The 17,094-nt window shown below is 38.8% G+C and overlaps 1 protein-coding gene across 2 annotated transcripts in view; it reads right to left on the minus strand.

The window, feature by feature from the left end:
- Positions 1–17,094, minus strand: part of GFRA1 (GDNF family receptor alpha 1) — a 138,804-nt gene that overhangs the window by 24,632 nt on the left and 97,078 nt on the right. For both annotated transcript variants that reach the window (XM_008629375.2, XM_008629376.2), the window contains exons 5-7: positions 13,952–14,061; positions 8,745–8,879; positions 5,519–5,697 (exon numbers count right to left, since the gene is read on the minus strand). In XM_008629375.2, the coding sequence (XP_008627597.1) occupies positions 5,519–5,697; positions 8,745–8,879; positions 13,952–14,061 (424 nt within the window). The remainder of the gene's footprint in view (positions 1–5,518; positions 5,698–8,744; positions 8,880–13,951; positions 14,062–17,094) is intronic.

The raw sequence follows: 17,094 nt of genomic DNA on the forward strand, positions 1-17,094 counted from the left end.
AGCAGGATTTCAACAAGCTTGAAAACAACCTGTCTTGTGTGGGGCTGAAATTCTTTGGCAAAGACGGTGAAGAGCCCAAGCGCATCCTTGCTCCAAGTGGGAACACCAACGCAACCATACCATGAATACACACACGTGTATGTGCACATTCCCTGCAAACCAGCCTGTGCCACTGGGATCTGCTGTTTGCACAGCAAAGCAGCTGGGTGGGGGCTACCTTCCTGCCTCAGAACACCAAGATTTCCACACAGACTGAAAACCCCAACATGTCTCTCACTCGTGGTCCCGTCACCTTCCCTGGATCTTGCACACATGCAAGAGTTGTGCAGTAAATGACTGCAGTCTCAAGGAATTGTATGTCCATACTTTTTGAGGACCCACTCCAGCATGGTGGTGAAGAAAACAAGGATTAACCTCCTGAAACCAATGTCAATGAAATCAACAGTCAAAACAGTATTTGTTGTGGCAAAACAGAATTTCGTTTCATGCTCCCCAAATTATAAGATTAAAGATGAAACTTTAAGTTAACCCTGGCCATGAGATTTTAATCTGTACACACAAAGCACTCAAGACTTCTTTAGGTAAAAGGGAATTGCCACTAAGGCAAATTAAAAACATTGCTTTTTCAGGCAGAGAAACTGCCAATAGGTGCTCTCTAAATCACTTGTACCAGCAGGCTGATCCCATTATGTCAGCTAATCCTGGAAATACAGGAGGTAGATTTAAATCTTTTCATACAAAACATTAAGTCTATTTTTTTTTCTTTTCTTTTGGTTGTGGCACAGCATTGAGAATTTTATATTGCTGTCCATCTTTTGCCCCAGGCTGTATCTTTCTGTGTAGTTGCAAGGCCCAGAGGAAGAGGTCCAAGCATGACTTTTCCAAGGGACAGAGCAGGCAGGGCATTTGAAAGAAAGTGCTTCTTTATCACAAACAGTAAAAGTTTACAGGCTGTGTGAAGGGATGGGGAAAAGAAGGTGCCAGGTGTATGGGTGAGTTAATATTGGTGCTCAGGGGATAAAACAAGTTCCCTTTGTCTCTACCCCAGAGCTCCTTCTCAGCAGTTGTGCCATTCCCTCACCTACACACTGCCTGTGCTTCCAGCTTATGTTCACCCACCGCCCAATTACCAGTCCATGGAGATCCATACCTGCTGTGTCCTGATCCTCAGAATGCTACACTGGAGCTTTTAACCCTCTCCAAACATCTACGTAATGCTTTAGAATAATGATATTTAGCACATGGAAAGCAACATTAAGCAGTTATAGAGGGTACTTAAACCACCAGATTAGCAGCTCCCTGCACAGTGCTGGAGGTCTGCACAGACAGATCTACATGGGAAAACAGATTCATTTTCAGCCGGAGTCACGTTTAAATCCTGCTCTCCTCAGAGTACTGTGAGCCCTCTCTCCTGGTTTTGTCCTAAGATTCACCATTATAAATATTTTTTTAAATCACAAGTATCATGTGTATTTTGTGGAAGAATGCAATATGACCGACATGTGCTATAAGCACTCACTAATCTTACATGCAAATAGAAAGAATTGACCTATTTAAGGATCTAGATTTCTCTATTCCCATGTTCCCCACAAAATGTTTGATACTTTCAATTTCTGTCTCACGGTTTTTAAATTCTGCTGCTGAGAGCACAACAAACTTTTACATACTGGACTTGTCTTTAGTCCAAAGGACCATGTAGCTCAATTACATGTGTCCACTGCTTCATTCTTCAAAAGCACAAAACCCCTAAATTCTCTTTGAACGCTGAAAATTCAAAGCAACAGCAAGACATAATAAGTACAGGAAAACAAAGTATAGAGCTAGCTAACAAGATTTTGATGCATCCATTTACTTAAATGTCTTTAACCATCTTGACTTCTACGATTTTTGTCTTTTGCAAACCATCCTTTAAAATATTACAGAAAACCCAGTGTCAAACTCTTAGTTTTTTATTTATCTCTGCGATGACCCAGGAACAACTGGTCTAATCTAGTCTTATCCATCACTTGAGGTTCACTGCATTATCATCCTTCAGGTCTATCCATCCCTCCCAAATGCAAAAGCAGCCTTTTTTTTGAAGAATACATGGTGTGAGTACACATCCAAACTCATTCTTTCGTCCCTTTCAAATAATCCAACATGATGGTTCAGGCAGTGCGGAGAGAACATGAGACTGAAAGACCAGAACCCTTTTTTGACTGGCATACTGAATGCAAGTTATGACTGAAAATGAAAGATTAACATCTCTGTCAGTTAAACAGGAAACACTGGAGTGAAGCTACCAGGAAAAAAGGTACAGTTGGCAATCACTTAATAAAATCTGCCTGCATAAGGTACATGCTGTTGGCATTCATCTTCCCTTTGTTCACAATATTTGATGTTATTTTTAAGTGGTGCTGAGGATCCTTTGCAGGATGTCAAGCACCTCAAATATACTTAAATTTAACATTTTGTGTAAAACTAACTACTATTTACTCTCTGTGTTTAGCAAACTTTGTTAGCAGTCAGGTTTGTAAAAAGAGTTTAGAGGATTCTTGACAAAATTAAGCATCTTCCTGGCAAAGATGGAATGCTGATTTATTGAGGGACAGAAAAAAAGAGTATATTACACAATCAGTGCATATGTAAACATAAGGAAAACATATATCAAAAATAAACATTTTGCTGTATCAATTTGAAATAAGAAAATACCCCATAATATGAGAAATGAAAATTCTCATAGCAATGGTAAGTTGAAGTGAAGAACAACTTCTAAACAAAATCACTACAACAAACATTATTTTAAAGTCCAAATCTTCAACAGGTTTTTGAGATAAATACTGAGCACACGTAAACAAAGAGTATCTCATATTTTCTTTAAGCATTCACCACCTTTCCAATTCCCAGCTTTGCTTGTGCAGAGGAATATGGCACAGCAACAAAACCATCAGTGCACTCTTGCTCTTATATGACCATTTTGAACAAGTCAGGAAGAGATGTATCAAAAATTGCTCAGTCAGTGACGCTCTTGGCGGATTAGTACCCTGTATTTTACAGCCCCTGGAGGTTGGGGTTTGCTCATTTCTATGGCATATTATACTAATCAATCACTTCCTGCTCTTTCTTCCTGCATTGTATTTTTAAACCCACTAACTAGAATATGCAGCCCTGTTGCATCTCAATGACCATTTCCTTAGCCCCTCTCTGCCACTGTCTTTTTGTGCTGAGACTGATGCTTGTAATTTGACTTTTCACAGCGTTTAGGCTATACTGCCTTTTACAAACCTTTCAGCTCAGCTGCTAAGAATATAAAAAAGCTTTTGGCTGCACTAGTTCATGTTTTGAAAATACTACAAAGGCATATTTTCATGGGAGGAGAGACTTGGAATGAATACCCTTCTACAAGTGCAATATGAAAACCAGTTCTTTTATAAAATTTGCATTAGGGTTTAAGTGTCACATGCAAAGTGGCACCATACTGTCCAAAAAACATAGGTTTCTTTTTTAAAAATTGTGGGCTTGTTCTGGCTCTGTTCATAAACTACTTTTTGAAAAATGCTTTAAAATATTAGAGCTTTGTTCTTTGTGTTTCAGTTCTGAGAGAAGGAAGCAGTAAGCATAGAATATTGTACTTCACAGGAATAAAACTGCTTGATTTACATAACTTCAGTGACCTTTTAGTGCAGACCTTATCTATAGTTTCTACCAAACAGCAGAGATCATTTATTTAAAGGAACCTCTTTTCCCTGCAGACCTTTACTTCTTGTGCCAAGTACATCAGGAGGGTACACTTGAAGTCATAGCAGAGTTTTAAACCACAGCTGATAAACTCATGTGGGATGTGACTTCAAAATGCCAGAGTAACAGGAGCAAGGACAGAGAAGAATTTAAGTCATTTTCAAAATACAGGAACATCTATTCAGGCTTAAGGAGCATTTGGAAATTGAAGTGAATCCAATGGGATTTGTGGTCACTTGCCATTTCTTCAGTTCTCTATTTATTTTGTGTACTTTGGTAGCATCTGGAGGCCTTACTCTACAGGGGGCTGTACAAACACTGAAGGAAAATGTGATCTCTCCCATAATACAAGTTTTTAATATAACATGAAGTGACTCAATAATATCCCATCAAGGTCTTTTTCTAAATGCAAGAGATTCCAAGTCTCGTGTTAAAAAGGCTGCGTTTCTTTCAGCATATTCTATTGGTTAAATGACTATTGCAAATAGCAATATATGCCTCCAACTGTCTCTCTTACCAATAACTTACAAAGCTTAAATAATAGTGAATCCACAGGTATGAAAAACAGAATTAAAAAAAACCAGAAGGACCTAAACTCAGCACCATGTATCATTAACCCCCTATACTTTGTGACTTTGTAATGTCCCTAATGTTGATTCAGATACAATTTTCCAATGCAAAATAAATGCAGGAACTGGAAAAGGATGAAGGAGAGAGAGTAGTGCAGGAAAAATTAAGAAGCAAAACATATCTCTGAGAAATAAAAAGTTTCTAGTTCAGTGCACATGGAAACTTTGATACAGTTTAAGACAAAGAAAAAAAAAAGAATTTTTTTATAGGGAAGTAAAAAATCAATGCTTTAACAGTGGAAAGTCAGAAATCCAGAAAAATTTTTCTTGGTATCAGCTGAGACCTTGAAGTTTGGACACTTACATTTGTGTCACATAGCAATTTTCCTTCTGTAAAGACAAAAATAAACAGGACAAGCTGATCTATCCCTGCCTGACCTAATTTTGCGTTTAAACCACCAGGAATTTTTATAGCTTGATTCTAATCTGGCCTAAGGTTGTTTTAATTTTACATTTCCTGCTACCTCTTTCCTGCCTTGATTTTGCTGTTGTCTCCTGCCCAAGTCCTTCAATCTTTCAAAGAGCTGCAAAAACTGTCTTCAGCAAGTGATGTGCCTCTAAATCCAAAATCAATGATCCCCTATCAATAGCCTAATTTAAGTGTCAAAGAAAATCGCTACAGCCACTGGCCAAAATCACATCATGACCTTGACCCCAGTTCTAAAAAGTGCCTGATTCAAAATAGTTTTATCTTTGCCCAGCTTCTTCACCATGTAGTTTGTAGCACCACATGTTCTCTAATATCCAGACCTATTCAGCCAAAAAACCTTCTTGAGTTTAATGCCAGTAACGTAAGAAAGAAGGCAGCAGGACATGCTAGCTCACATTAAGGGTTCCCTCTGTATTTGGATTACTCAGGGGATTAAATTAATCTGACATATCCTGGCAGGATGTGGAGAGTGCCACATTCATATTCAAACCTGTGATGAGAAATTAAATACCATCCCCTGTTTCTGAGTCAGCAACTGGCAGTAAAGTCCACTTTGAGATAAGCAAATTTCTGATTTAAAATAAGAGTGTCTGATATCTCACGATACATGCAGCTTTTAACCATGGGAATAAACAGATATTCCAATTTAGGCAGGCATCTACTTAGGCAGTGGGAGACTACTCTACAGGTATCTATGAAAAACTTTCATTTTTGCACAACAACAACTACAAAACTCTCTTACCTGCAGGTTTGCACATGCTGGTGAATCATTGTGGGAGGGTATTTCATTGTTGGTGGTCTCTGAGCCTGTGTTTTTGAGTCTGGAAGCTGTCGTAGTTGTGGCTGTAGTGGTCTGTACTGGTAAGATTGGCTGCCAGACATTCACATCAGTGCCATTGCCAAAGGCCTGAATTGCATTTTCTGTGAAAATAAATTACAGGCAATTTTCTATTTCTAAAAAAAAAAGGCAAAAAGCAGAACTGAGTTGTTTTTTATTACCATTATAATAATTATTACATTTAAAATATGTATTTAAAGAAACTCAATTTTATGCTGAAAAATGTGTTTTATGTTTGAACTGATTAGAAACGTGAACTGAAAATCTGAGGTCACGTAATTCTTTGGTGCAGCCTCTTCTTTGTAACATTTCCAGTAATTCTTGACTGAAGCTTTAGGACTTACCATAATCATATTTGTTACCATCCAAAGGACTCAAAAATTTACTTTCAAGATTTAAAATACAGTTTGAATGTCACGTCCTAATTCAGGCAGGTAATGTTATATAGCAAACTAAAAACAGAGAACAGGATAAATATTTATTTCTACAGCTTGGTGTAATAAAACTAATATGCCTATAACTACAAAATAGTTTAACTGAGGCAATCTTTTCCTTACCATTTTCAATCAAAATCTGCATAATTGGGTGAGGGAAACATGGTTAAACTAAAACTTCAGAATATAAAAGTTAAAAAGCTTATCACAGTTTCACAGGATTAAAGAGTGTGTTTACAGCAAGAGTAAATTGGTTGGAGTTTTTTATAAACAAATAGAAAAACAGTTCTTAATCAGGTCTTTGGGGATTCACAAGGATTTGGGGATTTCTTATTTCAAATTCTTTGTACAAGAAATCAAACAATTTCACTGGGGACTAACATGTGGAAGTTATTAACACTTCTTCTCAGTGGCATTCCTTCCCTTATAAAATAATTTACATGTAATTTTCTTCTGAAAAAGATGTATTTTCTTCTGATATTAGTTCTTAGAACTCCAGCATGCAAAGAGAAGAACTTGTAAAAAGCACTAGAATGAGCTGCATTAATGGAGACAAAGGGGGAAGACGGATATGATAAGTTTTCTTGTGTTTCCCTGAATAAGGCAATATAAAAAGCAGTTATTTCCTAAATTCACAGTAACTCTTTGTTTCCACTGTTGCAAGAAGGGTCACAGAAATACCTGCAATCCTTCCAGTTTTCAAAGCAACAACTGGCCTTTGAAATTAGTCTTCTTCAATTATTTCATACAATCACACTCGATGATCCTTATGAGTCTCTTCCAACTTGAGATATTCTATGACAGAATCACAGAATTGTTTGGGTTGAAGGGACCTTTCAAGGTCCTCTCGTCCAACCGCCCTGTAATGAGCAACTTCAACTTGATCATTATTGTAAATGCCCCAAATAACAGGTTCATTTTCCTTTTTGTAGGGGAAATATACTTTAGTAAAACAGACCAGCAAGAAATTCCTAGTTTCTTCCCATCATAGAAAAAGAAGTTTTTGTGTTGTTTAAACGAAGTGGGAAGGATTTTAATGACATTTTCTCCAGGCAGTGGAAGGCCCACTAATGAAAATAAAATTTTCTAAAAATTGCCCTTCTTTGTGAAAGACAAAGCTTCATATAAAATCCAGAAACAACTTTAATTTCTTCCTGAAGAAGACATATCTTGCAGCTTGGATGACATAATTTGTCTCACAGTAACCTCCAATGTCTTTGATTTGTCTTCATTAATGCTTTTGTACTGATGGCAAAAGAAAGGACAAGGAATCGCTCTGTCTTTATGTTCTAAAAGGAACCTGTAACACTCTAGAAATGATTACATTCACAAATGAATAAAATCTGAGGTATTGCAATAGATATAAATGGCAACCACCATTAGGCTTGAAGAAGGTCTGATGGCATATTGTTAAATTTTACCCCTTGTAGTTTTGAACTCTTTTCTCTTTTTCTTTTGTTAAATGATCTTGCGTAATTGATTTGTTCTTCCAAAGCTTAACAAATAGTGTATCACAGAGCAACTCAGGTTTTTGTGCACAAAACTCCCTGTGTCTTCACTACAATGCTGCCTCTTGAGAATCTACCAATGGGGATTTTCAGAATCTCTACTAAAATACTGAACACTGTATTAGCATCAGCTCAAGTTTGTAGGGCTGGATGGGCCAGTCTGGATCACTGAGTTAATTTACTGTTTTTGAGAAAAGCAGTGATGTCTGCTTCTTTGCATAAGCTGATGAAATATGACTTTTAAAACCACTTTTAACCTCAAAACTCCCGCTGGAAGCCTATTTCTTAACTTTAGTCTGATGGTTAAAAATTTTTCAATTTTGAGCCTAAATATGTATGGTCAATATCTGCATTTTTGATCTTATGCCAACGCTGTCCTGCAGGTGAAGCAATCCCTTCCCCTCCCTGGGCTTGCCCCTCTAATGCAATTTCAGAGGACAATCACGTATCCTTTCAACTTCTGTTCTGCTAGACTAGGGAAGCCAAGCTCTTTCGGTCTCCTCATCTATCTGAAATTAAAACTCTGATGCACACTCCACATCATCCAATTATGCTGCTCCAGGCAGACAGGAAATTTGAAAAGAAAACCTGCCAAAATTGACTCCACTGAGCCATTCTGAAATTTATAATAGTCCCTAATTTGGAAGTGAGTCCGACAGGAAAAAAAAATCAATAATTTAACAAAATCTTTACAATAGTTACTATCCAAGCTTGTGTTAAAACCAGGCATCTGAGATCAAATATCCTAAAAAAAAGGAAGTTGGCTGTAAATTGCAAGCACAATCAAATTTATACTTACTTATGGCAAATCCTTCATATCCTAAACTACATGTCTTTTTTATATAAAGTTCTTAAATTATACAGAAACCCCTCAGGTGTTGCAATTTCGTGATAAAGATGCTGCCTGACTGTTAGGGTCCAAATATGACCTGTGAGGTAAACGTATTTCAGTACCAAACAACTTTGGATTTTGATTTTTTTTCCGAGAGCTTCTCATGTTTGCCATCTTGGCCATAAACCACAGTATCAGGCACACTTGCTCGTTCTTTTAATTTTTACACCTACAACAGAACCACACTCAACAAAGTGCAAAGTGATGGCCTTGATGTATCATAACACACTTAAGCAGTAAAGGAATTATAGAAAACATCCTGAAACACATTAAAAGACATCTAATTTTCTACTCACTAAGGCATATGTTGTCCTTGAAGAAATTCAGAAATTTCCGGCATTCTTCTATGTCGTTGCCGCTGTTGCTGCAGTCGCACCACGGGGCCACGCTGAGGCTGCTGGAGTCGATGTAGTTTGGTGTCATCACGGTGCCTGTCAACAGAGTGAAGCACAGCACTGTGAGCCACCTTTGCACTGGAACATTCCTTCCACCCTAAGATGGCACACAGCCCTTGTTAAGTCATGTATTCGGGGCTGGATTCACAACACAGACCCACAGCAGGGCTCTGACCTCCAGATTTAACAGTTCCTGGCTGCTCTCACCCTCTGACACCCAGCCCTGTGCCATATTTCACACCCTCTGTGGTCTGAATGCAATCACTTTAGGGACTGTAACATGAATCACACATTAAAGACACGTTTCTTCCCTCCAAAAAGGATTCCCACAGAGAGCTGCATCAGCAGAACTGACAGGTAGAAAACCGTGGCAGAAGGGAGGGAGGGGTTGGGAGAGGGTGAGCACCTCTTTAAAGGGCTTTGCTGCCAGATCAAACACACGTGGACTGTATCCTTAAAGCTGCACTTAAAACTCGGATTTTCCTTCCTCGCTTGTGTTTTTTCTGGTTTTAATTCTAGCTGAAAATAAATGGCAGAGACCAGGTACCCAGACCTGTGCTTCCTCCTCAAGTCTGCAGCCAGACTGAAAAACCGTTTCTGAAATGCATGATTGAGGAGAATGCTGGTCATGCTGAGGGGAGCCCTACTATGTCTTGGAGCATGGTTAACCCCAGGGTGCTCATGAGGGACCTGCCAGCAGCCTGGGTTATGGTGATGAACAGAACAAAAACCAGCAAGCATGAAAAGGTACAGCAGATTCTCTGCAGGTAATAAATTACTATTAATCCTGATATCTCACTACTTCTTCAGTACAGTGATTATTTCCTAAACATTGTCAACAGCTTTCCAACCACAGGGTGATTTTAACTGCTACAAATTCTTGGGTAAATATTCTCCCATTTATATGTCAACTCAAGGCAACCAAGAATGAAATTAAACCAAAGAAGGCATTTTGTGTCCTAAAAGATGTACAGCAACTGTGCATTTCTCATCTGGATCAGGAAACTGTTGTATGATGAGCATTTGCTCAAGCCAGCAATCTCACTGAAGGCATCACCCCAGCAGGTCAGATATTTCAAACTTTCCACAGGATTGAGAAGTTTGAAACTTTATTTTATTTGTCTGACCAAAAGGGAAAAATTAAATAAAAACGGGAAGATATTCCAGACCTGAACAGCTGCCAGCTGCTTCAGGGAACATGTTCCTCACTTGATAATCTGCAATTCTAGGACAGGTCATATATCTTGAGGAAATGTGATCACATCTCCTCAAAACTGACATCAAAGTAGTCATTAAGAAGATGGAAGAGATGAAGGACAAATGTTAGAGACCCAAAGTGTACACTAGGAGAGAAAATTTGGCGCATAGGTCTGGGGTCCAAGAATCTGCAATAACAGACGGGAAGGGGCTATCAAACTCCAAGCTAAAAAAAGAAACATTAGAAATAACACAAATAACAGAGTGACGTCTAATAGCCTTTCTGTCACCAGGCAGTGCTGGGAAATGAACAAATCAACATGCAAACTGCTTCATATGTGACGTGGGAGACAAAGGAAAATAGGCACTACGGCTGGCCTGAGAAAGACAGAAATGGATGTGAAAATGAATGTGGTCCCATTGTGAAATTCCCAAAAAGCTTCTTTTGTCTTGTTTTGGGGTGTTCTTAAATTTTACTATAATCCCATACTTTTGTCTACTTGCAGCATTTAACAGATAGTTGGACTAATACTTGCTCAAATTCTACATGAGATTAGTACATGAGTAAACAGCATGGTTCAAATTTCATTAAATGGAGGTACAGAATTTAGTAAAATAGGGAAATATAATTTGCATTATTAATGAAAACTGGGCAGTAGATAAATAAGAAGAGGAATGATATTAAATTAAAATAAAACACATTAAAATGTCCCTCCCTCATCCATTTGATGGTTCAGAACACTATTTTAGCCTTGCAACATGATCTGAAAAGAAGTGAAAGAAAGTGAGAATCAAGAGGATTTTGCAAATGGAAACAGTAGGCTGAAAAAAACTTGTAATTAGAAAATGCTTAGTGAAGGGTTAAAAAACAAAAAGGTATTAAGGAAATTAAAAAGGTCACTGAGGTAAGACTGTCTTATCACAAAGAGGTAATAAGGTAATTAAAATGGGTTAAGACAGGGGTTAAAAGTGTAACAGATACCAAGGTACAATTAGGGTTGATGAATACAGGAAAGACAGGACAAGGAAAGTGTGTACACAGCACACAAACTGTGCATCCAGCAAAAACAGAGTGGCTGAAAGAGCAGCTAGTAGAAAATCAGTCTGTCATTTAAACCTGGGGGCAGATGTGAACCCAAGCGGATTATATGCTTGCTTTCCTGGGGTGGATGTTCTTTTTTCCCTGCAATTGTGTGTGCTCTTCCCTTCCCCCCTCCCCACTGGCTGGCATCTTGGAAATTCTGCTGATGGACACTAAGGGATCAGAGAAACCATGGTGGCTGGCAGGAAAATAGGACATGTTTGGTTTTCTGAACTCTAGGTATCAAACAGCTCTTTGATGGTCTCAAAAGTCAGCAGTCAGACCTCCACATTTTAGACAAAAGTAGAGCTGGCCTAAACACAGCCAAGAGGTTGCTCAAATTAGGGTGAATTAATAAGGAGATGGATGGGGCATCTAAGAGAAGGGGCAAATGGCCAAAGTTTCTTTGGCCCAAAGCAACTCCAGCTTATTCACACAAACTCTCATGGAATTCCTGGGAATTCCAGGGGACTTGGATGGATTTTGCTCAAGACAAGGGAAAATGTGCCAGACAGTGAATGCTAAAGCAGATCTTGAAGTCAGCAGTTAGAGCAAATCTTAACTGATGTGGAAGTGCAGAAGGTCCAGATGCTGTAGTGAGGCTGTAACCAAAGCACTGACTCAAACACGGCTACCCACAGTCTCCTTTTACATTTAATAATTTTTTATATTTTTCTGTTAATTAAAAATACGTATTCATTTATCCCTATACTACAAGGAGCCTAAAGCAATGAATTGAAGTTTTCAAAATTCCTGTGAAGTGTACATATCTTTGATGCAAACATTAAAGCAGCCCCTACAGATCATTCTCCATTTAATTGATAAGGCATCTCGTATGAAAACTGTGCCCAGCTCTATTTCCATTGAAGATTTTAGGTGGGATTCCACTAACTTCAGTGAAGTTAACTCTCATTTACATGCCTGTATATGAGGAGAGACTCGCATTCACTATACCTTCCATAGAGAAGCCTCAATTTCCTGAACAAACTCTGTGGAGGTGCAATTTTTGCTACATTTAATGAAATGGCTGAACAAGATAATATTTTATTTTAATGATCAATATTTTATCTTAATTAAAAAGAGATCCTGAAGGTGCGATGGATGAATGGATCTGTAGCAGCTTCTTACCCACAATCTAACTCTTCTTCTTGTGTTTTATATCTACTAAGCAGACATTTGAAAGATTATACCTCTGATTTCTGCCTTACTCCACTTTCATATCAGATTGGTATCAGAAGCAGGAATTTACTGCTTCAGCACAAGAAATATTTTGGTAATCTCTTGGTTTAAAAGAATTAATACAAAGAAGTAAAACTCTTGTAACACCAGTCAGCTCCTCTTTTGCATGTCTCTAGGGGCTAGCAGGAAGGAAGAAAAATGTATATTTCTCCCTTTGAAAACTAGATCTCCTTTTGATTTGAACTCCTTAGGCACCCATTCCACATTTCTGATGTGTGACAGCAGCATGGTCATCCCCACTAACACAAAAACTCCTCACAAGAGGAACTGGGTCATCTTTGGGGTTAAATTGAAAAATGAAACCGACAAAACTGCCAGCAAAATTCACCAGGTCCAGCAAGAACTTCTTGGCAGCTCTTACCCAGAAGTATCTGTTAGTAACAGTTACTCCTTGCCAGCAGCCAGACTTCTTAATCTCATTGACAAGATCAGATTTCAAGGCTATTCAATTCTCTGTTTCAGAGTCAAATGACAGTCTGTCATAACTGTTCAGATGTTATACCCTTTCCATACTGTCTTAATCTCTTCAGTGGTAGAAGAATATCCTTTGAAGCCATCACATCTCATTTTACCCATTGCCACATGGACTTACCTCACTTGTTAGCTGCTAGAGTAATAAGAATGGTAACAATAAGCCACTGAGTATAGCTTTCAGTCATTTTTCAGCAAACCCAACCTATTTTAGAAATATTTTCATTTCAATATCATCTCCAGAGACATTTATTTAACAGCAGGATCAGCTTCAGGGCCTGAGCTGGCACCTTCATGCCCAACAGAAGGGGATATTACTGCACTGTGGCAGGTGCAGGCTGTAAGCTTAAAAACATCTTATCTGGTGGCCTTTCAAATTTGTTTGTTTCAGAGTTTTGACATTCACTTATTATTTATGGCCCAACTATGATATTTCTACAACACGTTCAGCTTCTTGACATGTTATTTCTCTTTCAGGAATCAAATACTGAGCGTGGCATGTGGAATCTGGCTTCCATAAAGGCATCCTTGTGCCTGTTGACACTCAGGAAAGTGACAACAAACAAAAACAACTACGTTGGGGAGGGAAGAGGATTTCAGATTTGGTCTCAGTTCATCTCATTGACAGGCACTTCTGAAAACACTGTGGACAAGAGTGGACAGAGGGATATCAGGGAAAAAATAGCAGGTGGAATTGATAAAAGGCTGGATTGTTCTATTGTTACATACCTCAAATTCAGGTATCTTTCTCTGAAGGTGTTCATCCCAACCTGTGATGACAGCTGCAAAATCAACCAAGCTGCACTTCCACTTGTTAACTTCCTACTCCTCTGTCCTACATTCAACCATCTTAATAAGCTTTACTTTTTTTAAGCTTGAATTTACTTCAAATTCAAGCACCTTTCTCTCCTTATCTTCCATCCTTAATTTTCTTGTAATGTACAAACTTACCCCAAGAATCTCTGTAAGGCTAAACAGGGCCAGTACATGTAGGTGGAGAAACTGGCCTAGTATCATATCATACAGTATTATATTCCAGTTTTTATTTCACATGGGCCTTCAAAATGCAGTTTGGGATTTTTTCTCATGAGCAAGCCTCCACCCTTCCCTGCCCTCTTACCAATAAGCCCCGAGTAAGCGAGAAGGCAGTCAGCATAGTTCTCCTTCAGACAACTACTAACAGAGCGTGACTCAGGCTGGCAGTTTGTGAAGAAATCTGCAAGGCGAGATCTGCAACAGGAAGAAAAATGTGTATCTTTAAAAATCAAGCCTGAAGGCATTCTTACCTTTTACACTCTCTATTTTTGGACAAGGCTTAATATTCTTTAACTTAAATGCATATTGGACACATCTCAGCCATTGAGAGTCTCTTTCTAACATGCATCTCTTTCCAGAATCTATTTTTGAAGTCAGAACAAAAAAGTGTAAGCAAACAGTAAAAAGGGAACAGAAAAACAGGGAAATGCCTGCCCTTTAGTAAAAGAAATGTTCTGCATTTTCATGCCAGGAAAAAAAGACAAAGAGTTATTTTATCATATGAGGAGTCATTTTGCCTGGATCTGAACTCTAACTGGAGTCTTTTACCCAGAACACAGTGTCTGCTGTTTTACTGATTACACAAAACTGTATGTTTGTGCTCACAGAGCAAGCAAGACTCATTGCAAGACTTGAAGCAGGACCTGCTTTGGTGCTGCCCTGAGTTTCCAGAGAGTGGGATCACCCCTGCTCTGGACTGGCGTGCAGGAGCAGCTGGCTGAAGTGGGGCAGCAGGCAGGACCAGCTGGCATGGTCTCCTTGGCCCCCCAGAGCCATGGCACTGAGAATCTATTTGTTCTCATAAAATGTACATTCATCCAAAGTCCAGAGTATTGACTCCAGGGCTGAGAGGAAAGGAAAGTGTGCTCTGCATTGAGTGCTGCTGCTGAGTGGCCACGTTATCTTCACTTACCTCATTCTGCCCATGACCAAGGAGGGGAGAGCACTGATTACATACAGGAGGTGCTTTAAGACCAGAGTGAAGCTGTATTGTGATCAACTGACTACTACTATGTTGGAAAATAAAAGGACTAATACACACGGTCTCTTCTGGTTATTTGTGACTTAAAGGCCACGTAATGCTCCCATTCAGGTCTGTAATATTTGCGAGGCATTGATGAGGTGAGGCAAGGTTCCACATCCTACAGGTGCTCCCCTGCTCAGCTTAGCCTTATAATCTTGGAGTAGCGACTTTTGTTTATTTACAAAGTGTTATTTAGACCTTTATCTGCATGGAAAAAAAAAAAAAAATCACCTCCCTACTTCAATCTTCTCTTCTGTGAAATAGGTATAAAAATGTTCCTTTTCATCTGACAACCCACAGTAATGTCTCAGGATCAGATGCTTAATCTTTGCAAAGCCCTCCCAAAATCAGAATAGTACAATCTATGAATTTTCATCACTGCTCCAGCATTATGCAGGTTTGCAATATAAATGCACTTTTTCAGTTTTGCAACAGCCCAACAAAAGTTAGCAGAAACAAGTGATTTGCAAGTGATTTACTTTATTTGTTTACATGCTCCAGAGACTCATTATCTTTGTTTGCTTTATTGTTTTACCTACCCCGGAATGGGACTGGATACACATCATTAATTGACCTGAAAGTAACGATGGGCAAACATCAAAAGGTTCAGAGGCTTAGTTTGAGAAAGCATCCTATAAATAAACTCCATGCAACCTATACCTGAATTTATGGGAGCTGTTCTGATGGCCTTATTTCAGTTCCATCTCTTGCTAACTGTACTGACACCAGCAAATCCACGGTTGCCTTCGAGTCACAGTCAACTCTAAGCTTCTCATTCCCTCTCTTGCCTTATTTAACCACTTAACCTTGAGATGAAAATCTGTACCCACTTGCCTTTAATAGCTTTAAAAAAGTCAATCTCTCTACCGAGCCTTCAGGATGCCCTACTGCCCTATGTGTATGTGTACATAAACTTCTAAATTTACATAAACCCCCTACTTAGCTGGTGAATATAGACTGTATCTACCAGGAGACAGGCTGAGAAGAAATGGGTCTCAAGGTATGGGAAGAGATAAATAGCAGCACCATGAAGAAAGTCTGGGAAAGGAAACCCTCTGTCACTGCAGTGATTCCTCTCTTTGTCAGTAATTAAGATAGTGGCTCAAATCCAGCTTTTGGATCAATTGGGAACAAAGACAGTTGACAGTTTCAAAGGATTTTTCTAATTCTACTAATACCTGGATGAAGTCAAGTTCAGAACAGAATAGAGCCTATTACACCTATCTAGTATGAAAAACCTCTGCCATGTATAAACAGAAGGGCAAGCCTTCTGTATATACAGTATTCTTGCATTTCTAAAACAAAGTAGCTCCTCAGATCTAAATTTCATTACTTATGTGACCACAAATAAATCTTTTTGGCAGTGGAATTATACAATCAGCGTCTCGATAATCATGAAAACACTTCTTGCAATCATTTCATTCTTCTTAAATGTCCAGCTCTCCCTTAGGTTATTAGATGCATTGGTCCAGAGATCATTTAATACACTCCTCTTCTCTAAATGTTTTTAAGGACTGATAACTATGGAATAACACCAGTCATTTACTACCCAGCCTGCTTAAAGAACTTATTTGTTGTTCCTAAAGGAGGTTAAAAATAGCTCTGCTGATCTCTTTTGCATACAGCTTGATTTCCATGTGAATTTCTGAAGAATTTTTTGCGGTCATAAAAAGTAATGATGTGACAACACTGCACATTTCAGTTTGTGTAAGTCAAATATAGTTCAGATAGCTCTGGTCTGAGCATTACTGGACATTATCACACACCCCTTCCCTAGCAAGTCATCCAAACTTCACACAATCCAAGCTCTCACCCTCTCCTGAGCTGTTAACTACACCTGATACTCATGTGGATTCATTTGTACAGGAGATAAACTGAAGGCCAGAAAATAAAACCAGAGACCTCCATCTGCCATAAAATACTCCAATACTTTCAGTGCAGATCTGCTGATTAACACCCACTGAAGATGTAGCCCGAAACATTTCCAGTCGACTGGCAGTGAGGAAAGTGTGCTCATCAGTGAACACCAAAACAGCGGTACTGCTATTTATCTAGAGAGAAAGACAAATTAGCCTAATGAGAACCATTAATCCTAAAGTATTGCACATGAATATTAAGAACTGTTTGGGTAAAAGAGACAATGCTTTTAGGGATGTGGAATCAGAGCAACCTGATAATAGCGGCCCTATAAAAAATAGGCACAC

This window comes from Corvus brachyrhynchos, unplaced genomic scaffold (assembly GCF_000691975.1).
Source record: "Corvus brachyrhynchos isolate BGI_N302 unplaced genomic scaffold, ASM69197v1 scaffold783, whole genome shotgun sequence".
Lineage (NCBI taxonomy): Eukaryota > Metazoa > Chordata > Aves > Passeriformes > Corvidae > Corvus > Corvus brachyrhynchos.